The sequence below is a fragment of the Barbus barbus genome, assembly GCF_936440315.1.
Source record: "Barbus barbus genome assembly, chromosome: 14".
NCBI lineage: Eukaryota > Metazoa > Chordata > Actinopteri > Cypriniformes > Cyprinidae > Barbus > Barbus barbus.
In genome coordinates this window covers 24,341,000-24,367,946 of record NC_136742.1, presented here as the reverse complement: position 1 = coordinate 24,367,946, position 26,947 = coordinate 24,341,000, and the positions used below count along the sequence as shown (strand labels likewise).

The window sequence follows — 26,947 nt, the reverse complement described above, 5'->3', positions numbered from 1 at the left end:
TTTGAGCTTTCAGTAATTGTAGTTTTTCTCACTTCCTGAAAATCGATCAGCTAATGACTTACTTTAGGCCAATAAGAAGCTGTCCTTAACAACCAGTTTTTCAATTCAGACTCTATTAAGATATGACAGTTAACATTTGTGAGTATGTTCTCACAAATGAAAGCTTAGTTGTTTAATTGTACTCTCTTTAAAATAAACATAATATACAGTAAGTGGGTCTTCTTAACTCAAATTTGGCAATTCAGCATGTAACAATTTGTGCTACATGAATGAAATAAATGACAACTCACATCATGTGGTTCAATCAGGTAATCAGCAATCAGGTGAAATATAAGAAACAATCCCAAAGATTTCCAATGAAGAACTTGAGATCAGAATATTAAAGGGACTCGCATGAAAAAGCACCAACAAGAGCACTGTAGCAATGACATAGCAATCTCACACTCAGACTTAGCAGCTGAATAGCAACACCCTAGCAACCATGATGCATAATACTCTAGCACTGTGGCAACGATGTCTGCATGGGCAAGAACCAACAAGATCACCCAAGCAATGACCTACCAACTATCCAGAACTCACTGGTGACCACTCAACACACCGAAACCACTCTGAACACCTTAGAAGCCGTTTAGCAACACCCTAGCAACCATCCATTACATTCAAGCATTGTGGAAACAATTTTTGCATGGATACCACCAACAAGAACACCCTACCAATAACCGAACAAATACACAATACACTAAAAACCACTCTTGAGTGCCTTAGAAGCTGCATGGCAACACCCTAGTAACCACCTATAATACTTTAGTAATTTGGAAAAAACTTTTGCATGGAAAAACACCAACAAGATTAGAACATCCTCACATTGACCTAGCAACCACATAACACAGTAAAAACACACCAAAATGGCCAAGAAGTTGTATAGTAACACCCTAGCAACCATCCATAACACTCCAGCATTATGGCAACAGAAAACCATCAACAAGAACACCCTAGCAATGACCTAGCAAGCGCGCACAACTCCCTAGCAACCACATAACACACTAAAGCTGCATAGTAGTAACACCCTAGAAACCACCTTTAACACTCTAACACTAAGGCAATGAATCCTAATGTATATAATCCTAACAATGGACAACCAAATAACACACAAAAAAAGTCACAACCTCAAAATGTAGTTTAAAAATACTGACGTGACCCAAACAAGCTTATATAAAAAGCCAAACATCTCAAGATGAACAAAAACCTTCTCTTTCCATGATGTTGCAGCAATGTGATTGAAGTTGGTCAGCAGACACTTGGCTAGACAGACCTTCCCCTTGGCCTTTTCCTTGTCTCTTCCTGATCTCTTCTGTAGTCTTATGCAAGCGATCAGTGCTCACTGCAGCATGGCCACACATGATGCGGCAGTTGCTGCCATGAGGAGTCACCAGGCTGAGTGTATCAGCAGGGTTCACACCAAGACCCATCTCCAACTATAGACAAAAAAAAGTCTAGGCTACTTTTTGACCTTAATGCCATCAATCACATTAGTAAACTGTGTGCGGTTTCTTTTAGGGTATCCATGATGTAATTTAAGAACTACAGTACAAACAAAACAAAAAGAGATTAGCATGATTGCTGTCCTCCTTTCTGATGCTAAATCTGAATTCATGTTGCCTTGAGGTTGCTAAAATGAAGAAATGATGCTGTATTCTTTGCAAACACCCTTTAAATGAATCATTATCACACTTGTCAGTAAACAGTGTGCCTGTGCCATTTTGCTGTTGGGTACCGCACAAGCTGCCAAGTCAGCCAAGAGCACATACCACAGATCTGTTGAGCCATGTGTGTCCAACAACACAACGCAACGTCCTGGAATGGCTTCACTGCTTTGCCATCTGCCTTTCTAAGACAATCACCAGTACAATATGCTGGTATTCTATAACACAAGCATATTCATTAATCAAAAACTCCAGTTGTCCACAAATAGTTAGGCTATTCCAGATTAAAACATTAGCACTTTCACAATTGTGCACAGTAAAATGACAACTTTAATAAGACTTTTTTCCTTGTTTTCTATTAAAACTTCTAAAAACATGATAATTTACTTGAGAAGCAACATAAAATATTAAGACTTCAATAATCTTCAATATAAATGTACACTAACATTCAAAAGTTTGGGGTTAATAAGATTTATTTTAATTAATACATTTATTCAGCAGGGATGCATTAAATTGATCATTAGTTACAAAAAAATCTTTAGTAAGTAACATTTCTGAGAAAAAAAAAAAAAAAAAAAACATCTATACTGTATATTTTGCTCATGAACCGTAGGCTGCAAATTGATTAATATTAATTGAGGCCTTGGTAACACTATCATCTGCAGAAAAGTTTGGTGAAAATCTTTGCAATTTGTTTAAGTAAATCAAACCTTTTTTACTTAAGAAATTTTTACAGTGGTGAATCATACGTAATATGACAAAAGACAGTGAGAAAGCAAAGAAGTTACATTTAGATTTTTTTCAAAAGGAGAATTGTAAAAGGAGAATCCCATTATTCTTTTGTAGTATTTTGAACACAAAACTTTGTTATTCGAAGTAAATACAGGCTCATTCAGTAGGTTTTGTTCGTCTGTAGGTCTTTTCAGTTTCCTTCTCTCTGTGTACACACCCAAAAAAGCCCCCACCAGTGTTGTAATGAGAAGACACCAGAGGATCACATTACCCATCAGCAGGGCCATGTGATCCTCTCAGCAGCAGTGCCGAGAATTCTTGTCTGCAACACACGCATTCCCAAACCTGGGGGGATTACTTCTGCTATAGGTTCCAAGCACACTGTGTTTTCACTTGAAATTTGAATATGCAGACTGTCTTTTGATGACTTCATTTCTACCCAAAATTTAGCATGAAGAAAAGGCCAAACACTTCTCTTTGGGTTGTCCTTGTGATATATTAGCTAAAAAATGCTGACCTTGCATATTTAAGAGTCGAAAAGAATACTGCCTGCTCACATAAGCCAAAACAATAAAAGCTAAAACTAGTTTTACATCCTTTTTTTTGGGGGGGGGGGGGGGGGGGATTAAATCCATCATTGACATCTACACTTGAGAAAATTATCAGGATATCTTATTTTTGAGGTTTAGACCCAATAGAAATATTTTTTAAAGTTGTTGTAAATGGTTTCTGCGCTACTAACAACATCAAATGGAATTGCACTAGGTCTTCTTCCATTTTGTCCAAAAAACAAATCAGACAGGAGAGTAGATTAATGTTGGTGGACTTTAACTTGAAAATAGTGTTCCGTAGTTGAAACAAGATACCTTCTGATGTTCATGCATGTTTATTTCATGCTATAACTAGTACAGAGGATCAGTTCTTGTGCTGCTTGAACTGAGGAGCTACAGCGATCGGTCACGACACATTAAAGAGCTACAAAATGGCATTTATTGTTTGAATTTCTTTTAAAAATGACAACATTTGAAAGCTGACACTTTGTTTCATACCAAAAGTAACCTGCTCTATTTTGTCTGTCAGCATGTTGTCAGTGTCCTCTTTGCTCCACGATGCATTTTTCACTGTGTGAAAACATGTGGCGCGAGAGTGGCATGGCTTGTCGGCCATAGCAACAGTAACGAAGGGGGGCAGTAAGTCCCTCCCCTCAAATGCAGATGAGCCAATGGCAGTTGAGTGTCAGTTACACGTGAACCGGAACTTGGACATCTTTAGGTTTCAGCGCCATAGAGAAACATTGGAAGATGAGCTTTCATCGGTTTGATGGCGTTTATGCTACAAAAATGGAAAAACGATGTGCCTGGGGTACTTGTAACACTGATTCCAAGTATCATAAATAGATGAGCAATGGAATTTATTTTATTCCATTTGCTAAACCCAAACAAAACAGACCAAAAATTACCCTAAGCATTCATCCCTAATCCCAATGAAGACGAAAACGTTCATTTTCTGGCTGTCATACTCTCATTAAGTTACAATTTTCATCTGCTCAAGTGTAATTATTTTTTTTTTTTTTTACGTTAAAGTTGTAACTTTAACGTAAACTGACGCAAATTTGAGTTGTAACTTTAACACAAACTGTTCGCACATCATGTACAGTGTAGGTCAAAAATACATAAACGAAGGTCTACATTTCAGTGCCTCTCCATATTAAACTGGTTAAATGTACAATTATTTAATCTTACACTGCGGTACATGAACAGTGTTGATCCGGGATGTTGTCATTTTGATCATGATGACCGTAACATGAGGCTTCTCCCGTTTGCATAGTGATCTGTATTTTTACATATTTATTTTAAAATCTTTTATCTATCCCCTCCATGGCATATTTAAGTCCCACTTGAAAAAATATATAAATAATGGTCCTTCCGTGTCCAAAACTTATTAAAAACATCTTGGTATAAGGTTTTCAAACTGACAGTTGTCATTGTAAGAGTGTTAGCAAATCCGTTTGTTTGTCCAAGTGAGCAACAGTAACTGGGGGGGGTGGGGGGGGGGGGGCGCTTACCGATAGGTCAATTGTGTAAAGGCAAGTTTACAAGAGCTATAAAGATATCAATAACCATAACCATATTACCATCCACAGCAACGTGTGATAAAGTTTGGTTTATTATAAGCACATGCTGTAGTTTTGTCATCTGCCACTTTAAATGCTCAAGTTCTTTAAAAGCAGGATGGACTCTAATTGGCTGTCGATGTTTTTATCAATCATAATCTGAAAAAAAAATTTTTGAAAGTGATTTCAACAACACCGTTCTTCAGCTCCATTCTTGTAATACTTGAGGTATGGATTCTGCTATTCTTTAAAATGATTATTAAAGGGGTCAATACATTTATTTACTCAAGCTCTAGAAATGGCTCATTTGGATGTTTTGGAATTTGTGACATTACAAGGGTAGATGGATTTGCATATGACTAAAAATGGATCACTTCAGACAGAGGGTCAGAATGAGGGTTAAAAATGATAGATTTTCCACATATATTTGTCCAGTAGGAACATTTTATATGCAGTATTTAAAAATGGCTTACAGCAACTTTAACTTTACAACAACAGCCTCAGTATTCTCTTATACTCTAATACTCAATGTTATGATGTTTGAGTCCTCTGGGACTGTAGGAAAGTCCCAGGAGAGCGCTGTAGATTAAAAGACAGGTTTTGTACACAATGATACAAATCTCAAAGTGACGTAAACTGGAAACCTTCATCCTCCCGCTCTCCACTACAATTTTTGCACGCAGATTTCCAACTAATGACCCGTGAGGTGCTTAACTCAAAGAGAAGTCAACACTGCGGCTCTCGCGAAACACACCACAATCTGCTACACTTGGCATTTGCACGATGACATTCACCTTGCCTGGATCTGATGAGCTAACTGACACTAATAGATCCTGAAAGAACTCACCCTCCCAGTGGCATAGAATGGCACAGCTGCATCGACTGCATGGACCGGAAGCTGCGCCTCCCTTCAGGAGAATCTACTAGTTTCCTAGCAACAGCTGAACGTAAAAGCTTCGGGCTGAGTTAAAGGGGTGGGGGATCATGAGGGAAGACCATGATCTGAAGCACATTGCCTTTGATAGATCTCTGCTTAGTCCTCCATCCCAGTTTCAGCAATCGAGAAATCAACGATAAAAATAAATGTATTTCTTTCCCAAGACAAATGAACTGTACTCACTTATATTATTTTATTTTAATTTTAGATTAGTAATTTTGGTACTTAAACTTCTGTCAAAAGTTTCTAATATAATACTTAGATTTCATTTTAAAAAAAAATTAATTAAAACAATTTTTAATAGTTTTAGTTTTTGTTAGCAATAACAACACAGTTGTCAATAAAGCTAAAGGATACATTCCAAGGATAACTGCTTCAAGGCATTTGATGGGAAGCGATTCTCGTATCATCTCTCTGGCGGTCTCCATCAACCTGGAAAGAGATTAGATTGATGCAATACAGGGTCCATGACTTCTTTTCAATCTCAAATGAACCTTTCATGTTTGGTTATAAGCTCTGTATTTTAAGGGCACTTTTTAAAAATAATATCACACCTGCAAAACATCTTTTTTAAAAAGGGAATTTACCACCACGAGTGCAAAATATGTGTAAAATAAGAAGGAACAGGAAAAAGACTAAAAACAGGAAAGATGAGGCAGACAGACAGGATGATGAAAATGCCTCAGTGATGGCATCACTTACCCACTCAGAGGTCTGGTTTTCTTAATCTCAAAGAACTGCGTTCCCGTATGGTTGTATCTGTCAGCAGTTAAGGAGCGACGTGATGTTTGCACGGCTCATTTAGAAAGCCTTGTTTTCCTGTTTTTTTTTTCATTGTGACTCATGCGTATCAAAATGCACAGCCAGCGAACAATATCCTGTTGAACCCTATGTGCACATCACTCTTCAATAATTGCGTACGTTTTTCGTATTTATACGCACATTTGAACTTCTCACGAAAACTTTCCACCTAATTCACAACACGTGCGTACGCACATGAGCTTGTTCACTCGTTCTTCTGTTAGTGAATTTGGAGTCTTCTAAATGAGCGCCCACGTGCACAAGGTTAGCGATTAGCATAATACACGCCCAAACCAGCTCCATATAAGGGCTTTCCGCAAAGCGGCACTCATCCAGAGAAAGACAATTATGGCACCGAAACAAAAGACAACGAAAAATAACTTTAATGATAATGAACGTGAGGTTTTGCTGTCGGAGGTGGAAGCCATGGACCTCTAATTATACTTTATTATCAATTTTAATGTCTAGTTACTTTTCACCCACCCTGCAAATAACATATCTAATTATATGTAGGGTTCTTTATACATGCTTATAAGGTTATTGCGTACGTGTGGTATAAGTTGTTCTTGAATTTTTTCGTACATTTAGAATAAATTTTAGTACGAAAGTTTTTGCTGAATCATGATTTATTCGTGAAAACGTCCATACGCACATTTCACGCAAAATTTGTGCGTACACGTTTAGTGAATGAGACCCATTATTATGGATAGATGACTCCTATGTTAGCAGCAATGATTTGAATTTAAAATGTCTTGATGGATTGTTTAACTTTTCACTTTACAAGACATTCATTGATGGACTGGAGTCATGTGGATTATTATGTTTTTATCAGCTGTCAAACTCTCATTCTGATGGCACCCATTCACTTTAGAGCATTCATTGGTGAAAAAAGTAAAGTACCTTTTAATCTAAATGTCTCAATATATTCAGATAAAGAAACAAACTTAACTACACCTTGGATAGACTGAGGGTGTATACACTTTCAGCAAATTTTCATATTTGGGCAAACTATTCCTTTTAATCTATATCAACGCCACACATTTTCACTGGCAGCCTTTAAAGCATGAGGCAGAAAACTGTAATAATCAGAGTACCAGAAGTATGCAGACCCGTAGCTAATATCTACATTAAAGTGACTGACACTCCAACCAAAAAGGCACTCTGAGTAACTCAAGCCGATTGAATAAATTACACTGAATGAAAAAGCATAACTGACACTCCAAAGAAATGAGTGCCCATGAATCCATAATGCATCCAGAAGAAACGGAGGTTTAGAAAATTTTCCAGAGCAAACGGTTTGTGGGGGTTAAAGGATACTGCAAGTTTCTCATGTAGTTCTGGACGGCATGGAGCCAATCAGGCACAGACATCGATGGCTTAAAGTTTGGAACAGATGGCACAGGGTGCTGTGAAAACAAAGAGAATTAGCAAACAATATCCTTCAGCTTTTATTCAGCAAGACGCATTAAACTGATCAAAAGTGAAAGACATTTATTATGTCTCAATCTCAAACAAATGCTGCTTTTTTTGAACATTCTATTCATCAAAGAATCCTGCAAAAGTGTATCATGGCTTCTACAAATATATTTGCCACACAACTGATTTTGACATTGATGAATATAAAACCCGTTTCTTGATAACCAAATCAGCATATTAGAATGATTTCTGAAAAATCATGTGACACTGAAGACTAAATTCAGGTTTGCCCAATATTTGTTTGTGCATAGGCCCTATATCTTTATTCTAGTATCGCGTCATAGATGTTATACTGCTAGTTCACTTTTATTTGCTGGGTTTCACTGGTTTGGATTTTCACTGGATTTGTTGCCATATTAAAAACATCAAGTTGAACAGGAGTCATCTTGAATTATTTATGTACATAATTCTCCAATGTTAGAATCTGCCTTGGCAAAAACTAAATTGATGCGTGTAATAATGTGTGGTACTTCAGTATGCCATAAGATGTAACAGATACTAAGAAGTACATAGCTGCAGGCATACACTGATCATAGCATTGCATTTTTGTTCATGTCTCAGTGTTTTTGTCCATTTAATGAAAGTCAGTGGGGCCTGGTGTTGTTCTGGACACCACTGACTTTCATTGTATATGAACAAAAACAGTTGAAACATTCTTCAAAATATTTTTCTGCAGGTAATAGACAGTCAAACATTCTAGAGCGACTTGAGGGCGAGTAAATCATGACATTATTTTAATTTTAGGCTGAACTATCCTTTTAAATCTTAATTGAAATGTAGTATAATGAAAGGGAGGTTGTCACCTATTTTTGGCAACCTAGTCACAAGGTGACTTTTGTAACCACAAGGAGATTCATCAATCAGATTCTGATGTCTCAATGGCATGAAAATTCCTTTTCATCTATAGCAGGGCTGCCCAACCCTGTTCCTGGAGAGCTACCATCCTGCAAAGTTCAGCTCCAACCCTAATCAAACACACCTGAACAAGCTAATCAAGGTCTTCAGAATTACTAGGGCTACAGGCAGGTGAGGTTTTTTTTTCAGGGTTGGAGCTAAACTCTGCAGGACATCGGCACTCCAGGACAAACGTTGCCCACCCCTGGGCTAATTAATCTCTTAGGCAGCACTTGATAATTACAGACAGCTATGTTAGAGCAGGGATGGAACTGAAGTCTGCAGGATGGTAGATCTCCAGGAACAGGGTTGGGCAGCCCTGATCTATAGAAACAGTGCTTCATTGATCATTTAAAACCTCTTCAATGACAGTTCTAACTGCAAAAGGACAGCGAAGAGAATTAGCAATGAACAAAGTCATGCTCTCGCACACAAGCCTCCATTCATTAGAAGAAAAGAAGCAATTAATGAAAACTAGAAAAAAGGCTGCCCTCTATCTGAAACATTCTCTCGGTTTCAACACATTTACAGCATTAAACCAAAGCTTGTCATAAACGCAGGCAGAATTATGCATTGGGTTTTATTTTCAATAAGAGCACCATGTGTGTTGGAGGCATGCAAGAGCTGCTGGGTCATAGGAGGAAATGAGAAAGCGAATCATCTTCTGTTTCCTCTATCTCTCTCTGCCCAGTGCAAGAGAATGAGAGACTTTAGAAAGGCAGGGTAGTACAGTTTTGTCTGTCTGTGCTGAATTCTGGAGTCTTTGAATGCATGATAAAGAAGCACAGAAATGCATTGAAAAATATGCATAAAATTCTGCGCCAATGTTATGATGGCAGAATAACAATGCTGTTGTTCGGAGTAGAATAACTTTTGAAAGACAGAGGTGCAAACACACGCCACCTTTCTCAGAACTTAAATAGAGGCGTTTAGAAACCTGAGGTGTGACAAACATCACAAGAACTTATAGTCTCATTAAAATGGTGTTGATGGAATGGAACCCAGTGTTTCTCAACTAGTTTTGCTTCAAGACTCAAATGGCAACCCAACATAGCACCGACATTTCTATCAAATAAACGTAAACAAAACACCAGTAATGTACTGTTTTTACTATACTTCTGATTAAAGAAATGCAGCCTTGGTGAACATAAGAGACTTCTATCAAACTAACTATTTTAGCGGTAATGTTTTTATCATCTCCCCTGTCCAGAACATAAACCCAGCAGTTGAGAACCACTGCTTGAAATTATCACAGCACAGTTATTTTAATTTATGTTCAGGCTTTCAATTCAGTATTGATTTCCAAAAATGTATCTGTATACAATTGACACTCTGAATACTGACTCTGACAGTCTAAATACTCAGAGGTTTCATTTACATCTACGCTCTACTCCACAGGCTCAACTGGGTCTCTCAAACCCTGAAAGGAGGTCAGCAATAAATAGGCCACAATCCACACTCACACGGCCATTAGCGGACCTCTGCCCACCCGGGGGACTGTAGCGAAACTTGAAACTCACTACTGTAGGTGACGATACAAGCCGCCCAGAACATTTGTCCATCTAAGAGAACAGATGTAGACTTTTCAGTCGTTACAGGATCAAAGTCATTGCAGAAAACCAACTGGTCATTCTGAGTTACAGTCACGCAAACTTTGTAAAAATAATATTTTTGGGACTCAGAGGTAAACATGATGCATTTCTAATTTCAACATTATTTGTTCTTCAGACATTCCTCTTTAAAAGATGTATCAGCTGTATGCAAAGTGACCTACATATGTTTTTTTTTTTTTTGACCAAATCATACAGGGCCTTAAAAATAGTGGATTAGTGAGTATTATAAGACTTAACATTTTGGCTTTATTCTCTATTTATGCGTTTACTTCACCATAAAATGATCAAAATCCAAATTTTTAGCTGTGGAAGTCTGGTTAAGATGTGAAGGAATGACCCAAAAACAATTTGATAAAGGCCCAACTGCTAGACAAAACAACAGGAATTATGCAGATTATCCCTAATAACACTCTAGCAAATGGATTATATCCAAAAACCAAAGCCAAAAGATCACTACCAAAACAATGGCAACATTTCTGCATGCATACACCACTATCAACAATTTATTTTCTTCCGTGTCAGTATTCGACACATGCGAAGACTGACGTGGAAGAAGAAATTGTTGAATAAAGTCTTTATTTTTGTTTTTGTACACAAAAAATATTCTTGTAGCTTCATAAAACAGTTGAACCACTGATATCACATGGACTAATTTAATGATGTGTACTTACTACCTTTCTGGGCCTTTAAAGTGGCAGTTGCATTGCTGTCTATGCAGGGTCAGAAAGCTCTCGGATTTCAACAAAAATATCCTAATTAGTGTTTTGAAGATGAACAAAGGTCTTATGAGTTTGGAACGACATGAAGGTGAGAAATAATGTAAGAATCTTCATTTGTGTGTAAACTATCCCTTTAATGTTTTTGAAAGAAGCTTCATATGTTCACCAAGAATGCAGCCGATTGGAAAAAAATGCAGCAAAAACAGTAACACTGAAATATTATTGCAATTGACAATAACTGTTTTCTATTTTAATATCTTGTAGAATTAAATCTATTCCTCTGATAGCAAAGCTTGATTTTCAGCATCACATTGTCCTTCAGAAATTATTTTCTTCAAGACATTATCAGTGTTGAAAACCATTATTATTTCTGTGGAAGTTGCGATACATTATTTTCTTCAAGACAAAACAACAGGAATTACGCAGATTATCCCTAATAGCACTCTAGCAAATGGATTATATCAAAAACAAAACCTAAAATAGCAAGTGCAACTGTGCTATAAATAATAATTAATACTCTATTTAGCTTTCGAATATTGTTTAACTGCACCAAATGGACAGCGCTGTACTGGTATGTGGTTTGTTTACATAATAACTGCAGTGTCCTCGGATCCAAGGTTATCACTGGAGACACTGATTCTCCATCAGTGTGGTCATTTACAGGTTCACTATGAGTCCTTTCCCATGAACTGTCACTCTCTGTCTAATGGCTCTAACAGGAATGTCTGGCTTGTGTCACAGCCGTTCGAGTGACTCCTAATCTGACTGATCTGATGGATTCACTCCACGCACCTGTTCAACACTTGCTGGTGGAGAATGTCCCTTAATAAATCACTTTAGCATCTAGGGGTTGGCTCAACACTTTCAACCAATCAGACGCATTTGTTCTGCAAACATCAGCACATATGAGAGTGCTGGAATGCACAATAGTGTTAACTAAAACAAAAGAGCTAGTATAAACACTGCTTGACCCTGCGGATGCTGTCCGATTGTGCACTGAGGATTACTTAGTCTGTGATTAAGACTGACTTCATCCCCTCTGAGCCACTTCACTTGCATGCTCTATGAAGCCTGATCAGGTCTGATTGGTTTATGTTTGGAGGTTAGAGCAACATTGTGAAGGGACATGGCAGCAACCTTAATCCTAGTGAAAGTTCTAAGATGTCATATGGCATCATTCCTCATTTAATGTGCATTAACAAAGGCAAGTTTCTGCATAGTTGTCATTGGTTGGATCAGATCTCTCATTTGCCTGGTTTGTAATCAAATTATGAGAAGGGACAGTGTTGGAAAACACATGGATGAATAAATCCACTCACATGTCACAGTCTACACTTCCTCTTGGTGGAAACTGGGTCACACAAATGGCAGTTTGTGAGATTCTATTTATATATAAACACTATTCCAGTAAATGTGTCCAAGGTTTCATATATAGGCCAAAATTTGAGGTTCAACAGTTTTTTTTTTTTTTTTGTATGTTTTTGAAATATCTTATGCTCACCAAGGCTGCATTTATTTGATTGAAAATATGGTAAAAAACTGTAAACTATTATTACAATTTAAAAATTGTAATAATTGAGCTTTGCAATCGCTTTTGCGATTGCAAAGCTCAATATTTAGCAGGCATTACGCCAGTCTTCAGTGTCACACGATCCTTCAGAAATCATTCTAATACGATGATTTGCTGATTACTGCCACTTACATTGAATTAAACGCATTCTTGCTGAATAAAAGTGTTCATTTAAAAAAAAAAAAAAAAAAAAAAAGACCCCTAACTTTTAGATAGCACTATGTCAAATATTACTTTGACAAAAAGAGACATGTTTATCACGGTACAGTGATGTATCAGATGGCATTACCTATATAAAAAAACTTCATATATACCAAGATAATAATAAAAAAATATTATATTCATGTACTTGGACTTAAAAGATGTCCAGAAACATAATACCATATTACCATTCTGCATTTTTATATCCATTTTCTACTGACATCTGTACAAACACACAACACAGTGGCTGTCACTTAAAACCTAGTAACTTGCCAAACAAGAAAGCTTTTTGGGAATTTTATAATTATGTCGACTGCCTAGACATCATTTTATACATTTAAGCATTTTAGGGTACCAGCATATGGGGGATTATGTAACTAAGCTATTTAGATTCAAGAAGATTCAAGATTTTTTTATTTGTCACATACACAATTATACAGGGTATAACCAGCAGCATTTATCAACATTTTGTGTATCATATCACAGGAGCATACGTAACCTATGATAAATGTGTATCATACATATGAGCTTCCTAACAAGATAACATTTTGGGGTTTCAAATATTTCAAGACATGCATAACATCTATATGACGCCAAAAAATTTGTCTAGACAGGCAGCTCACTGGATTTTGAGTTGAGATATCAACTACATAAATAATCCATTACTTTCCACTTACTTTAGGGAGGTGTGTTGCATTTCGTATTCTATCCACCATCTCCTGTCCATCAGGATGAACTTTGGTGACATGTGACCACATTCTGTCCCAGGTGACAGTGTCTATGGGAAAGCCCGTCCTGTTCACGAAAAACGGAACCCCGCCGTCTTTCTCGTCTTCCTCACCGGAAGACCTGCCGGTGTTGTTTGCGGCAGTGGATGAAGAGGAGTCAGCCGCCGGACCCGTGGTGTGACAGTAGGTACTGGTGCTCTTGGACCGACCGTGTCTGCTGATCTTGGCCGCTGAGCCGCTGCTGGTGGCGCTTGGTCCGGTCATTGTTCAGTCTTCCGAGGGGGAGTTTCCCCTTGTTTTTCCCCAGATCAGTTATGACTGCCCAGCATTCATGCACAAAGACATGTTGCTCCTCGAGCATGCATACTAATGTGCCAAAACCACTCGGTCCTGCTCAAGTTTAAGAAAATCAGGTGCTTTGAAAAAGATCCACAGGCAGAAAAATAGTCAGCGATACCATTTCTGTAGCAAACTATGGCTGAGTGTGCTTCAGCTCAGAAATGGTCATATATGTTCCCAGTAAACCGCATTCTGTAGTTGTGCCACAGAAACTACTTTCATCCTTTCGCTAAAAACACTGAGGAGGCGTCGGATCGCGGGCTAAATAATCCACGGTAGAATAATTTAACACCTGACTGTAGAGTATTAATGAATGATCTGATTTTCCGAGTAACCGCTTTCACTGGCGGTCTCAACAAATGGTCAATCGCTCTAGCGTTTTTTGATACTGTTATTGTATCACCATAAACTACAGCCAATCACGTTCTCCTGGCTTTTCATTGGACGAAGCAACAAAGCAAGGCGGGTTCAATTCCATATAAGGGCAATATATCCGCCTGTGATTGGCCAAAATAGCGGAAATGGGCGTGAACATTCGTTGTGTATCCAGCAGGGTTTTTGTGAGCTTTCAAAATGTGCATTTAAAGTGATAGTGTATGTTAAATCAAGACCATATGATTTTTAAATAAGTATAATATTTATTGCACCTTTTCATTCTTTTTGTTAAAAATGGCTTTAAAACGCATGATAGTAAAAACTCATAGGAGTGTTATTTTAGTATCATTGAGATACTGTTATGGTTTTTATTGATATTTTGAATTGGTTTTAATTTAACTTTTTACATTTTAGTTAAAGCTTTAGTATTAATTAGTTTTTAATGTGTCTATATGGTTTAAAGCTTTTTTTTTCAGTTTGTAAATAAATATATATTACTATTTATATATACACACACACATATATATATATATATATATATATATATATATATTTTATTAATTTTTATTTTATTTCAAGTGACAAATGCATTTTTAAGGTTTTAATTAACTACATTAACCCTAACTCAAGAGTGTGGATCTACCAATAAGGAAGATTATTTTATTTTTATTCCTGTTGCCCTCATATGAGTAGAGGTGGTATGCAACAACGCCCTATTAGTCCTTGTTCAGACACAGAAGCATCTTTCAGATATCATCCATCAGTGCTGCATATTTTGGATGTTTCCCCAACAGAGCACACCTGGACTAACTCATCAGCTCATTAGCAGAGGCTCCAACTGAACCAGGTTGACAAAAGTGATTGTTATAAATATTATAAAGAAATTACATATATAGCCTATGATAAATTAATCAGCTGTGAATCTATTTTATTTTATTTATAAAATGTTACATTTGATGCAATTTAAATACACAGTATATTTCTAAATCCTGCTGGCTGTTATTTTTAGCTCCTCTAGGTGTCTGAAATGAGACATTCCGTACTCAATCATTTGAGAATGTTTTTAGCTGCTGCTCTCTCTTCAGTGTGAAGTTCAAAAGACCCAAACAAGACAGCTGTTTCAATCAAATTTAATTGCAACGGAATGGCGTTTTAGTCACGAGTTACAAATGACAACTGTCCTGTATAATCACTAGAAGGCGCTAAAGTTCTAAATTTAAACCCGCTCCAACCCTTCTAGAGCAGGGGTCTCAAACTCAATTCCTGGAGGGCCACGGGCTCAAACCAGCTTCAACTCACACCTGCTTGGGAGTTTCTAGTGATCATGAAGACCTTGATTAGTTGGATCAGGTGTGTTTGATTAGGGTTGGAGCTAAACTGTGCAGAGCTGTGGCCCTCCAGGAATTGAGTTTGAGACCAATGTTCTTGAGGTCTGCAATGCATTTCACTCAGAACGAACTACAGAACCTGCGTACAAACTCCATTCAAACGTTGTTTTGTAGATCATTTCAACTTTAAGTGTGCTGTCTATAGATGTTTTTCTTGGAAATTGTATAGGCCTACTAATCACAAGCTGTCTCTTCGACCTCGTCATAATAATTGAACACAGATTTAGTTACTTTCTAAAACCTATTTCAAGAAATCTTATTAGGCTACATATTCAGATATTTTCAATGGGCTCAAAGAGAGTGGTACTGGGCATGTGGAAAAGTTTAGAGAAAAACAGTACATACAAAAAAAAGATTAAAATTCATAATTTGATTAAAGTAAATAAATCATTTACACTGCTATAATGAGTAGAACAAAAAAGTTAATATAAACCAAATATCGTCAGAATAATATTTTATACATTCAAGAAGTTAATTTCTCTGGGTCTCTGTAAGAATCTACATAGATGGCATTGTAAATTTTAGGATTGGGGTTCTTATGATCACATAATTTTATATTACAAATATATAATATATTTATATCTGTATTATTTAACATTTTAATGGACCAGTATTTTGTTTGCTTGTTTTTTAATCAACAAATGCATAATTTAATTTTAGCAACATCCTTTTTATTATTTTACAACAGCAGTGATGGAAACATGACACCTCCACTCCTCCAGTGTTCAGAGTGTAGTGTTAATGAGTTCTTGCTCAGTTTTACTCTACAGTGAATTTCCCAGCATCATTTGTGACAATCATGTGAAATTCCAGTTTGCACAGCTGCCGTCATTAACCTACAAGTATACTAAGTAGAAACAGTAGAAATTGAAAAAAAATAAATAAATACAGTAACAATTCTTAAAAAGCAATCTTTCCAATAAATATGCATCTAAAATACACAAAATAGTTCATAAAAGGCAAACCTAGGCTTATAAAAATAATAGTGCTTCTACCCCACATCTGAGGTATGACATTTTCATAAAACCTTACTAGGCCTGTCAGCGACACACTCTTCAAACACGCACTCAAAACACATTCTTAATGCTATACAAATGCTATCAGATCAAGTTGTGCTTTCCAGAAAAGTTTAAACAAGTATAATGTTCTTTTCATGTTTTTCAGGTCAAAAAAAGCATTACACACATTTGATTCTATCTTGCAATGACTGCATAAGCACTTGAAATGATGTCAGTCTCATCATGGTGAGTGAATAGCACTCATTTATGTTTACCCATGCACTACATTTGACAAGCCTTTTCGGTTTATAGAACACTCTTCATTTAACGCATGGGCAATCTTCATCATCCTCAACAAATAAAATGGGAATTTATGGCCTTTGTGGAACTATTACATGTAGATGTTCTGCAGTGCAGCAGCAGATGTGAGAAATAAACAACATTGCTTCACAGTAGCACACAGTCTGAAAGGTCCTTTGAGACGAAGCACACAAACATGCTGTTCCAAACACACTTACAGGATTGTGCATATGACCATTACAAGCCCTGTTAAATTCCTAATATTTGGTCCTTGAAACAAATAGAAAGTATCATGCATGTACAATTTTGAGACAGATTGCATGAACACATTTCAAAGTAGATTTGGAGAAATGAATTCACAGCAAGTGCTTTATAACATCAACATTACAGCAAAATATGGAGATTTCAATGGAGATTCTGTGATCGGTGTGCTGTTGGAAATGTTTAAGACTTAAATTGAAGACTACAGCTTGACGTCACTGGATGCTTTTTCAGAAGGTAGCTCAGTGGGAACCTGCATGAGAGACAAACACGTGTTCAATTAAGATCTCATTAAAATCTGCAACTCTTTTTCATTTCCCTAAAGATGGCAATTAATTGACAAAAACGATGATCTTGAACATCAGGCTGCTGAAGGACAAATACACTACCGTTTAAAGGTTTGGGGTCGGTGAGATTTATTAATGTTTTTGAAAGAAATTTCCTATGAAACGGTTGTGCTGCATAACATTTTTGTGAAAACCATGAAAGATTCTTTGATGAATAGAAAGTTGAAAAGCACAGCATTTCTTTGAAATATAAATTTTTGTAACAGTATAAATGCCTGAATAAAAGTTGCTGAATAAACTTAAATTTTTTTTAAAGAAATCAAACTGAAACAAAACTTTTGAATGGTAGTGTACAATGACCATAAAAATATGATGTGTGTGGTTCTATACGTGTATTACAAGTGTTTTCTAAAAAATAATAATACTTATATATATATATATATATATATATATATGAAAGAAATCCACCAATTTACCCTAATATTGCTAGGCAAAATGCCTGTTTTCCCTGTACCAATATTCACATTTTTAATAGATTAGTTTGGCAAGTTTTCTCAGACACACAGCATGGCTTTTGTTCTTTTTGACTTTGATCTTGTATTTACTGATTATAAATGTACTAAGATATCTTCCACTTCACATTATCAAGATTAGCATGATTGAGCCTCTTGGTTTTTGGCATGTTTAGCTGACAAAAGTGATGAGAGGCAACATTGGAAATTAAAATCAGGTGGACTTACTGCTTGTCCTTTGTTTATACTGCTCACATTGACGCCGTGTCTTTTGAGGTCTGATTTAATCAGAGCTGTAAAAACAACACAGAAGTTTCTCAATGCTCTTCAGTAACAATACTGATTAATGAGAGAAAGACCTGGAAATAGGAAAATTAACCTGTTAGAACAATGCCAAGGAGGATCCAAGCACACAAGAAAATGTTTCCGCTGAGAGGGCCATAGTCTGTGGTAAGCTGCCCTTGGATGAGAGTAAAAATGATGCCGAACACCTAAAATTAAAGACATTAGAGCATGAGACAAAAATATGTAGGTAACAATGACTTATTCAAGAAGAATCTAAACTGTTCTTCAACATATTAGAGGATACATAGAGGAAATGCTGAAGAACGAAGTATATAAATTTTAATGTGGGTGTGCATCTTACCAGGCTGTTCAAACTGAAAGTGGTTACCATGGCGTATGGAAATGATCAACTGAAAGCTTATTACAAAAATGAAACAAGTCAGGAATGAGCAGGTCATACATACCTGTGCAAATGCATTCAGAAGACCAGATGATGTGCCCTCCGACTCAGGGTATGTGATTTCAACACCAAACTCAAAGCCAATGGGAAGGTAACCGGTCATAAAAAACCTTTCGAAAAGAATAGTAACATGAGTCATATACACCTACCTGGCAGTGAAAACAATTTGAATGTGCGAAGTTTACGTACGGCATGTACAAACATGTTTAAGTGAATCATACAACAATAGGGAAGCAAAACCTGACCAGTGACCACTTCTGCTGTTTTTACACACACAACTGTGCCACTGGGTTGTTCACAAAAATGACCTAAAACACTAGCCTTTGATCAATAACAACAACAACAACAACAAAAAAATTATATATAATATATATATTTGATATACAGTGCCGTGAAAAGGTTTTTGCCCCTTTTGTTTTTTTTGCATATTTGTCACACTTAAAAGATTCAGTTCATCAAAAAAAAAAAAAAAAATATTACACAAAGATAACCCGAGTAAATACAAAATTCAGTTTTGAAATAATTATTTCATTTATTAAGGGAAAAATGCTGTCCAAACCTACATGGCCCTACATGAAAAAGTAATTGCCCCTAAATCTAATAATTGGTTGTGCCACCCTTTGCAGCAACAACTGCAATCAAGCGTTTGCGATAACTGGCAATGAGTCTTTCACATCGCTGTGGAGGAATTTTGGCCCACTCTTCTTTGCAGAATTGTTTTAATTCAGCCACATTGGAGGGTTTTCGAGCGTGAATGGACTGTTTCAGATCATGCCATATCCTCTCAATCGGATTTAAGTCCGGACTTTGACTTGGCCACTCCAAAACCTTAATTTTGTTTTTCTTAATCAGTTCTTTCATGATTTAACAGGAGGGGGCAATTAATTTTTCATGTAGGGCCAGGTAAGTTTGGACAGCTTTTTTCCCTTAATAAATGAAATCATCATTTAAAAACTGCATTTTATATTTACTTGCATTATCTTTGTGTAATATTAAAATATGTTTGATGATCTGAATCTTTTAAGTGTGACAAATATGCAAAAAAAAACAAGGGGGCAAAAAAAATTTCACAGCACTGTATTTGACTTTATATTTGATAAATAAAACATAAAAAAATGAGTTTAATTGAAAGATTGTTTTAAATTTATCTGAAATATAGCTTTTGTAACAAATGTTTTTACTGTCACTTTTGATCAAATGAATGTATCCTAGCTCTGGTGGACATTCCTGCAGTCATTCCTGCACTCCCTCAACGTGCAACTTGCGACATCTGTGGCATTGTGCTATGTGATAAAACTGCACATTTTAGAGTGGCCTTTTATTGTGGCCAGCCTAAGGCACACCTGTGTAATAATCATGCTGTCTAATCAGCATCTTGATATGCCACACCTCTAAGGTGGATGGATAATCTCGGCAAAGAAGTGCTCACTAACACATATTTAGACAGATTTGTGAACAATATTTGAGAGAAATAGGCCTTTTGTGTACACAGAAAAAGTCTTAGATCTTTGAGTTCAGCTCATGAAAAATGGGGCAAAAACAAAAGTGCGTTTATAATTTTGTTCAGTGTATATACAAACTGTGTGTGGTAGGGAGAACAAAGGAACAGTGACCTGCCTGGACTTATGAATCAAGATACTAATATTAGAAACGATAATAACAGGTATACAAGTTGAACTCTAGTAGCAGGCTTACCCTAGGACACCAGCAGTAACAAAGATAACAAGCAGACTTTCCAAGTTCAGCGTGAATGTGAACACCACCATTCCAATGAAGGACAGGACGTAGACGATCAATGTAGTCAATCTAAAGGACGAAATGAAAAATTAAAAACTTTGACAAGCTGCTTTTCTAAGATCTGATAAATAAACAGTAAATGTATAAAATTAAGTGATGAGGGTTCATTCTTTTTAAAATGAGTAAAGGTGTGGTCACATTTATTGTTGTTCTTTCAATAATAATCTGGAATTGTGCATGAGGATGGAGATTTTGCAAAGAATTCTAGTTGGTCACACAAATTTACCAAAAGAAAGCTGGTTGGTTTGAAAGTGACTTGTGTGTGAACTGAGTTTTACACATCACTGAACTATTGACAATAAAAACGGACCTTGTTTGTCCACAATATTTTGCCAAAATTTACCAAAATGTGACCGCATCTTAAAAAGACAAATTTTAGATTAAGATTATAAGATTAGCTGCTAATAATCCAAATCTGACACTAATATGAGTGCCAGAGCTAAATACTTTAAAGCCATTTAAATTCAATTAAAATCTAAATATCTGAGGAAAATAATATTTGGTTTGGCAGATATACATACTTATAGGTTTTAGTACGATCCAACCAGATTCCACACAGTATGGAGCCAAACATTCCAGCCACCACCAAAGTCAAGCCGATTCTCCCTGTGTTTAGCTCTTCACCCTAAAGAAAGAGTTTTAAATCAGCATTTCTATCATTTTTAAACATGCTAGTAATTACGAGCACTTCCTGTGTCTATTTGCCTCTTTAAGATGAATCGCTTGATGTATTCCCCAAGTAGTAAGTCGCTTTGGATAAAACTGTCTGCTAAATGAATAAATGTAAATGTAATTCTCTCCTCAAGTGAGCTTCAGTTTGTTAACCAGTAGTTAGTTGCAATAAACCCCTTTAAATCAAGAAAACCCTTAGTGATCATTTGTTTATAATTACAATGGTATTACAAAGGTATTTATAGCTTAAGGGGTTTGTTGCAAGTAAGCCCAGAATGTGTACTGAACACTTTTGACTAACTTTCAATGTTTTGTTAGGTACATGTCTTTCAAATGGACCTCACGACCAGATATGGAAGTGGTATGCGCGGTAAGAAATATCACATGGTGTGTGGTCACAAAACTTAAGCCTGGTGGGAAAGCCTGCAGCACTTTCGGACACACAAACTTGGGAATGTACACAGTGCTTGTCTTTTCATTTGGACTCTGTCATGAGTAGCAGGCATGCATGAAAAGTGGCTAATGAACTGCAAGATCCTGGACAATAAAGCGGTGACCAGCCGCCTATTCCCGGCAAACACTACCTAAGTGCGCCTGCGACGGACGCAGAAAGACTACTACACACATGCACGTGGCATTTTCATGCCGAGTTTATCAAAATCACTTACTGGATGATAAGTAATTATCATTTGATTGAGAAGTGTAGATACAGAGTAGAATGATCCGGTCATGATGCCTAAAAACAATGTCAAATATTTTATAAATTATGTTTGCTGAAGTGCAGAACTTTGAAACTGAAATTGTAGCATTAGAGAAAGTTGATACTTCATTATTACTGTTAATAATTTAAAGGTAATAATAAAGTTAATAAGTCCTATACATGACAAAATAACTAACCATCTCGTAGAAAATGTTGTATAGTGTGTGAATAAAAGCACATTTAATTTTGCATTAAATAATTGTCTTTCTCACCATAGCTGATGAGGAGCAGAATGAACGGTTTGTTCTTGAAGAGGTTAATTATTGATTTCTTGTATGAATAGTCTTCTGGACCGGTGGAGAGAACAGCTTGTGCTTTGCTGGGTGGGAGTGCAGGTCTGTCCTTTATGACTGAGAAAATGAATGGGAGAGACACACATGAACTTTTATTTCTAATCGAACTAGTCTACAGCTGTTATGAGGGGTTAACGTACTTGTATTCGTTTTGATACTCTTTAAAATATTAATCACTGTTGCATACAAATCTCTTGCCTATGTTTATAAAACAGGTTTTTTCCATGTTCTGATGACAGACGATTGTATTGTAAAGATTGTATGCAAGATGTTCCAAGTCAACTAGTTGCAACTTATTGACTTGGAATTATTTATTATATATTAACAATAATGGCATAAAAGCATGCAGAAGACTGTATGAGAAAAGGCTGTTTTGCATGATTTTCAATTATTACATGCATCAGTTGCAATTATTTCTTTATGTTCTAACAATGTGAAATGTAGATACTAGTTTTTACCAAATATTGTTAGAAGGAAGAGTAGAGTTGAAGCTCCAGCTGTTCCATAGAACATTATGCTGATGTTGTGGCCCATGAGATCTTTGTCGTCTGCTGTGTTGGGAACCAGTACAGGTGGGAGCAGGAAACCTATGGCTACACCAAGCTGAAAAAGAAATATGTTACACAGAGATTAATAAACAAATCAGTAACAATAATAAAACCCTAGACACTTTATGAAAAAAATACGCACTTTTAAATATACTTCAGGTCATAGTGTTATAGTGTTCATATTACTGTGCATTTAAATGCTTAGAACCCTTACATAAAATGTACCAAGGTTACCATTGTTCTCACCAAAATAATAACATACAATAATCAATGGAATCCAATATTCTTCAAGATATCTCCTATTGTGTTCCACAAAAGAGCGAAAGAAAGTCATACAGGTTTGGAATGGCAATTTGCATATTTTGGTGAACTATACCTTTAAAATAATTATAAAATAATAGTTATTATATAAGAAAAAGTTGACAATATACAATCTTCTCTATCTTCTAGAGTAAAAAAAAGATTAATGTTAAACATTAATGAAAGATTATCTTGTCTATCTCATATTTTTATTATAAAATAACATTTAAAAAACTTTGTATCTTGTCTGTCTCATAAAATAATTTTATACAATAACACAATTATTTTTACGAATAAAAACTGATGATATATATTGTCCCTCTCTTGAAATAATTTGATTACAAAATAATACAAAACTTGAGCTTGAACCAGCTGAATGCTTAAAAGACCTGTTTAGAGCAAAAGTCCAGCTTTTATTTTCATGGAAACTATGATAATTTATGAAATCATGGTGTTTTTTGTTTTAGAAGGGAAAATGCTCCTTAACAACATAACATAAAATTATTAATAATGTTGACCTGGCTTCAGCTGTAGGCTACGTAATTTTAAACACAGAAGCAAGTGACATTCGTAATATGTCAAATGTAGAGTAACATTTAACCAAATTCATCATTAATGCCATATCATTTACAGGTCACACCTGGTTCCCCAACACCGCTGTGGCACAGGCCGTGGAAACTTCTCTCGGGCCGAACCAAACCGATGCGATTCTGGAGGGGAGGCCGAGGATGAACACCTGTGACACAGAGCATATGATCTGGGCGGTCATGGTGACCCAGAACAGGTCTGGCCCCACGCTGGCGCACTTTACCCACGCGCCCAGAGCATTCAGCCCGGCCCCTAACAACGCAGTCATCCTCAGCCCTTTCTTATCCAACAGCCACGTCGCGGGGAAGATTAAAGGCACATACGCGACCATATAGACCACGGAGAGCCAGTCAATCGCGATGCTTGATACACTATAATAGTCCATGAAGATGTTGGTAATGATGCTGTACTGGATCCACTGAAAGGCGTTGACGAGCGAATAGAGGCTGAACGCCGCGAGAACAGCAAACCGCCTGCAGTACAGTCTCGTCTCCAGCGCTTCGTTTTTCTGTTCGCCGGGCAGCATCGCCTCTTTTTCATCCGGAGGTGGAAGCTCCTGTTCCAGCACCTTCGGATCCAGCGTTATATGGACCGATCCATTGGAAAGCTCCTTGTAGCCGCTGTCTGTATTTCCTTCAGTGACACCGCTGTCAGGTGTACTGTCGGGCAGAACATGCTGAAGAAACTCACCTGCTACCATCTCGGCAAAATTAACCCCTTCACTTAGACATACACGATTCTAGTTTATATCAATTTGGACGAGATGTGTAGCTTAATTCTCTTCCTGAAGCGGTGAGCGCATGAGATAATGATAACGTTCTCAGATGCTTCACTTGATAATAACGCTGTAATTACAATTTAACCAACGTTTCTGATCACTACCGGCTTCAGCAGCATGTGAGTGATGATTTCGTGATGCGTACATCCTCCTCGGATTTGCCTACCCTGATCACTACAGTAAGAGGGTTTATATGCTCGGCGAGGACCAATGAGATTGCAGATGGGGCGGGGCAAGTAGGCGAGCGAGCCCTACAGAGCTTCTACAGCACATACTACTAAGTAGACTGAAAAATGAGAGCTGCATTGAATGCATTCTCTTTCCCATAAAGCGGTATAACCCGTTTAATCACATTTTTTTCCCCCAGACATGAAAATATCCAAATGATAGGCTTATCATTAGTAACCCTTTGAAATAATCAATAATGATTTTTTTTTTTTTTTACATTTTTTGGAAAAGTGTATGAAAAATTGTGTTTTATGGTATGGTCAGTATTACAACATCAATATTGTAACATTTGAACTTTTAATTTAGTGCAATATTTTGTCATTGCAACATTTTAGTGCAACCTTCACTAACAACTGCAGTTGAATTTATATTGTATACCTACATTAAATGTTATCCCACTATTGTGATCATCAAAATCTTTGTCATATCTTTATGATAACATTACTAACCTTTCGTTTTGGAGCTTTGATGCAGCCATCATCTTCTCAAGGTGCCAACAGGAGTTAAACTGCTTTGGTCATGTGACAATTTGCACTAACCATGTGAAACTGCACATATTTAAATGAAACCCTTTATTCCCCCCATATTTGCAGGAAGTGCACTAAAACATCAGTCAGTAAGGTTTTTAGAGCTGTATAAATTAAAAACTTTGTGACCGGTTGGATTAAATGGGTGTTGTTTTTACATTTTATAAATTATAGCCTACACAAACTTTAAATTATACAGAAACATTCTGGAAGAATCTGAAAACAAGCGCTGAAAACGCTGTCAAATTTGTCACTTTTGCAGCTAATAATCTTATGTGACGGAGTAATACCTCTTGTTCTTGTGGCAGTGAATAGAAAACATAATTTTTTCTTTATGCCATATTATTAAAATACCATAAAGGTCACGGTGAAAACAGTGAAGTCTAGGTTCAGTCTGGGCTTAGTGGAATGTGGGAGACTTATACAAACATAAAAGCTAACATGACATTGCATAATGAATTTGACAATGCTATTTCAGTAATGCTGCTTTTTAAAGACATGTTAGAAACCGACATCAATCGTGTTGAATTTATTCCTCTGACAACATTTTTAACAGTAAAAAAAGCATTTAAGTGATTGATTAAAGACAAGTTATATTTTAATCTACTGAGTTTTGGCCTGAGGACATGTTGTTTAGGGCTAGTGAATGGTTTTGCTATTTTAATTCATATTCTCCTTTGAGCTTCTGTTTATGATTACTACTAGTGATTTTCAAGTTGAAATTATGTACAATGCATAACATTGACTGTATTTTAGGTATGGAAGAAGTGGTATGTAATTGAGTTTTGATATTTGGATAGGGCCACAGGGCTTGTTTGGGCTATTTTTGATTGGCCTTTGGGGTGGTTTTGTTACAAAGAGCTGGCAACCCTACAATAACAACTTCCGGCGACACAGATTACAGGAATGCTACATGTCTGGTTAAAATGGTTACAGCTGTTTAAACATTTAGGACCGAAATTGCCACGTGCTAATTCGACTTAACAAGTATCCTACATATGATTAATAACAATGTCAAAATCAAAGCAACTGTTTGAGTTGAATATGCAGAGGGAGACGTGGTGTCGCGTGGAGACAACCAGTAGGTTCTGGAATTTACCTGAAAGAAAACACTTCCGTTGTCACCTCCAGAACACCTGTGACTTCAGCGCGCTGCAGACCGCGCGCCCCGAGCAGCGCTCCTCCTGGATGGACAGCGACAACACACCAGACATCCCGAGCGAAGGCACTTTGAAGACAGCTGTAAGATGAGCTTTAACTGCGTTTGAAACTTCAAGTCTAACTAATAAAGGTTGAATACGACTTATGATAAAGTAACATATGATCTTTTCTGTCCTTCCAGATAACAGTCATCAGGTGTTAGGAACTGCAATCTACCTCTATGAAGAGTAAATGTTTTTCTCCAGATACAATAAACGTGTAATGAACCGATCTTGCAATAAAACAGTGGATTATTTCATATTTTTTATTCAAATAGTGATCTCAGTTAAAGAAACTCATGTATCACCCTTATGCCAAAACCTGCATGACTTCCTTTCTTTTGAAAGGAACACGAACTAAAAACTTATGAATAATGTATTAATTGAGAGAATTAGTTTTGTTCCAGCTCACAAAACCAGTCTGAAAGGTTCATGCACTAATCAAATTGATCCTTTTATGATACATTTACAGTAAATTTGCAGGAAGCTTGAAAGCTCTAGAGTCTAGACATTCATTTTAAGTCCATTTGTTTTCTGAGTGAGCTCTTTATTAGCAAAAGAAAAT

General features: G+C 36.6%; 2 protein-coding genes and 1 pseudogene across 3 annotated transcripts in view; 1 reads left to right on the top strand and 2 right to left on the bottom strand.

The window, feature by feature from the left end:
- Nucleotides 1-14,216, bottom strand: part of LOC306880285 (tubulinyl-Tyr carboxypeptidase 2-like) — a 30,645-nt gene extending 16,429 nt beyond the window's left edge. The window contains exons 1-4 of the mRNA XM_079433728.1: nt 13,437-14,216; nt 7,604-7,692; nt 6,188-6,244; nt 5,843-5,917 (exon numbers count right to left, since the gene is read on the bottom strand). Of these exons, the coding sequence (XP_079289854.1) occupies nt 5,843-5,917; nt 6,188-6,244; nt 7,604-7,692; nt 13,437-13,751 (536 nt within the window). The 5' untranslated portion in view covers nt 13,752-14,216. The remainder of the gene's footprint in view (nt 1-5,842; nt 5,918-6,187; nt 6,245-7,603; nt 7,693-13,436) is intronic.
- Nucleotides 14,217-16,221: 2,005 nt separating this feature from the next.
- LOC306880284 (choline/ethanolamine transporter FLVCR1-like) lies at nt 16,222-24,606 on the bottom strand. Its single transcript, XM_079433727.1, has 10 exons — nt 23,703-24,606; nt 22,673-22,817; nt 22,134-22,271; nt 21,830-21,897; nt 21,011-21,114; nt 20,388-20,498; nt 18,697-18,802; nt 18,327-18,438; nt 18,176-18,240; nt 16,222-17,401 (listed from the first exon to the last, which is right to left on the bottom strand). The coding sequence occupies exons 1-10, from the start codon at nt 24,348-24,350 to the stop codon at nt 17,351-17,353; spliced, it is 1,548 nt and encodes a 515-aa protein (XP_079289853.1). The 5' UTR covers nt 24,351-24,606; the 3' UTR covers nt 16,222-17,350.
- A 1,588-nt stretch (nt 24,607-26,194) lies between these two features.
- On the top strand, nt 26,195-26,575 carry LOC306880386 (spermatogenesis-associated protein 45-like; annotated as a pseudogene). Its single transcript has 2 exons — nt 26,195-26,425; nt 26,526-26,575. The product of its transcript is annotated as a spermatogenesis-associated protein 45-like (transcript).
- The last annotated feature ends 372 nt before the right edge of the window (nt 26,576-26,947 follow it).

Excerpts from the sequence above, each read along its gene's own strand:
- LOC306880284 (XM_079433727.1), bottom strand. The coding sequence starts at position 24,350 with ATGGTAGCAGGTGAGTTTCTTCAGCATGTTCTGCCCGACAGTACACCT. Across the intron at positions 22,272-22,672 it reads CTTCCTTCTAACAATATTTG|TCATAAAGGACAGACCTGCA; the intron begins GTAAAAACTAGT and ends TCATTTTCTCAG. Across the intron at positions 21,115-21,829 it reads TGATAATTACTTATCATCCA|GGTGAAGAGCTAAACACAGG; the intron begins GTAAGTGATTTT and ends CTCTTTCTTTAG.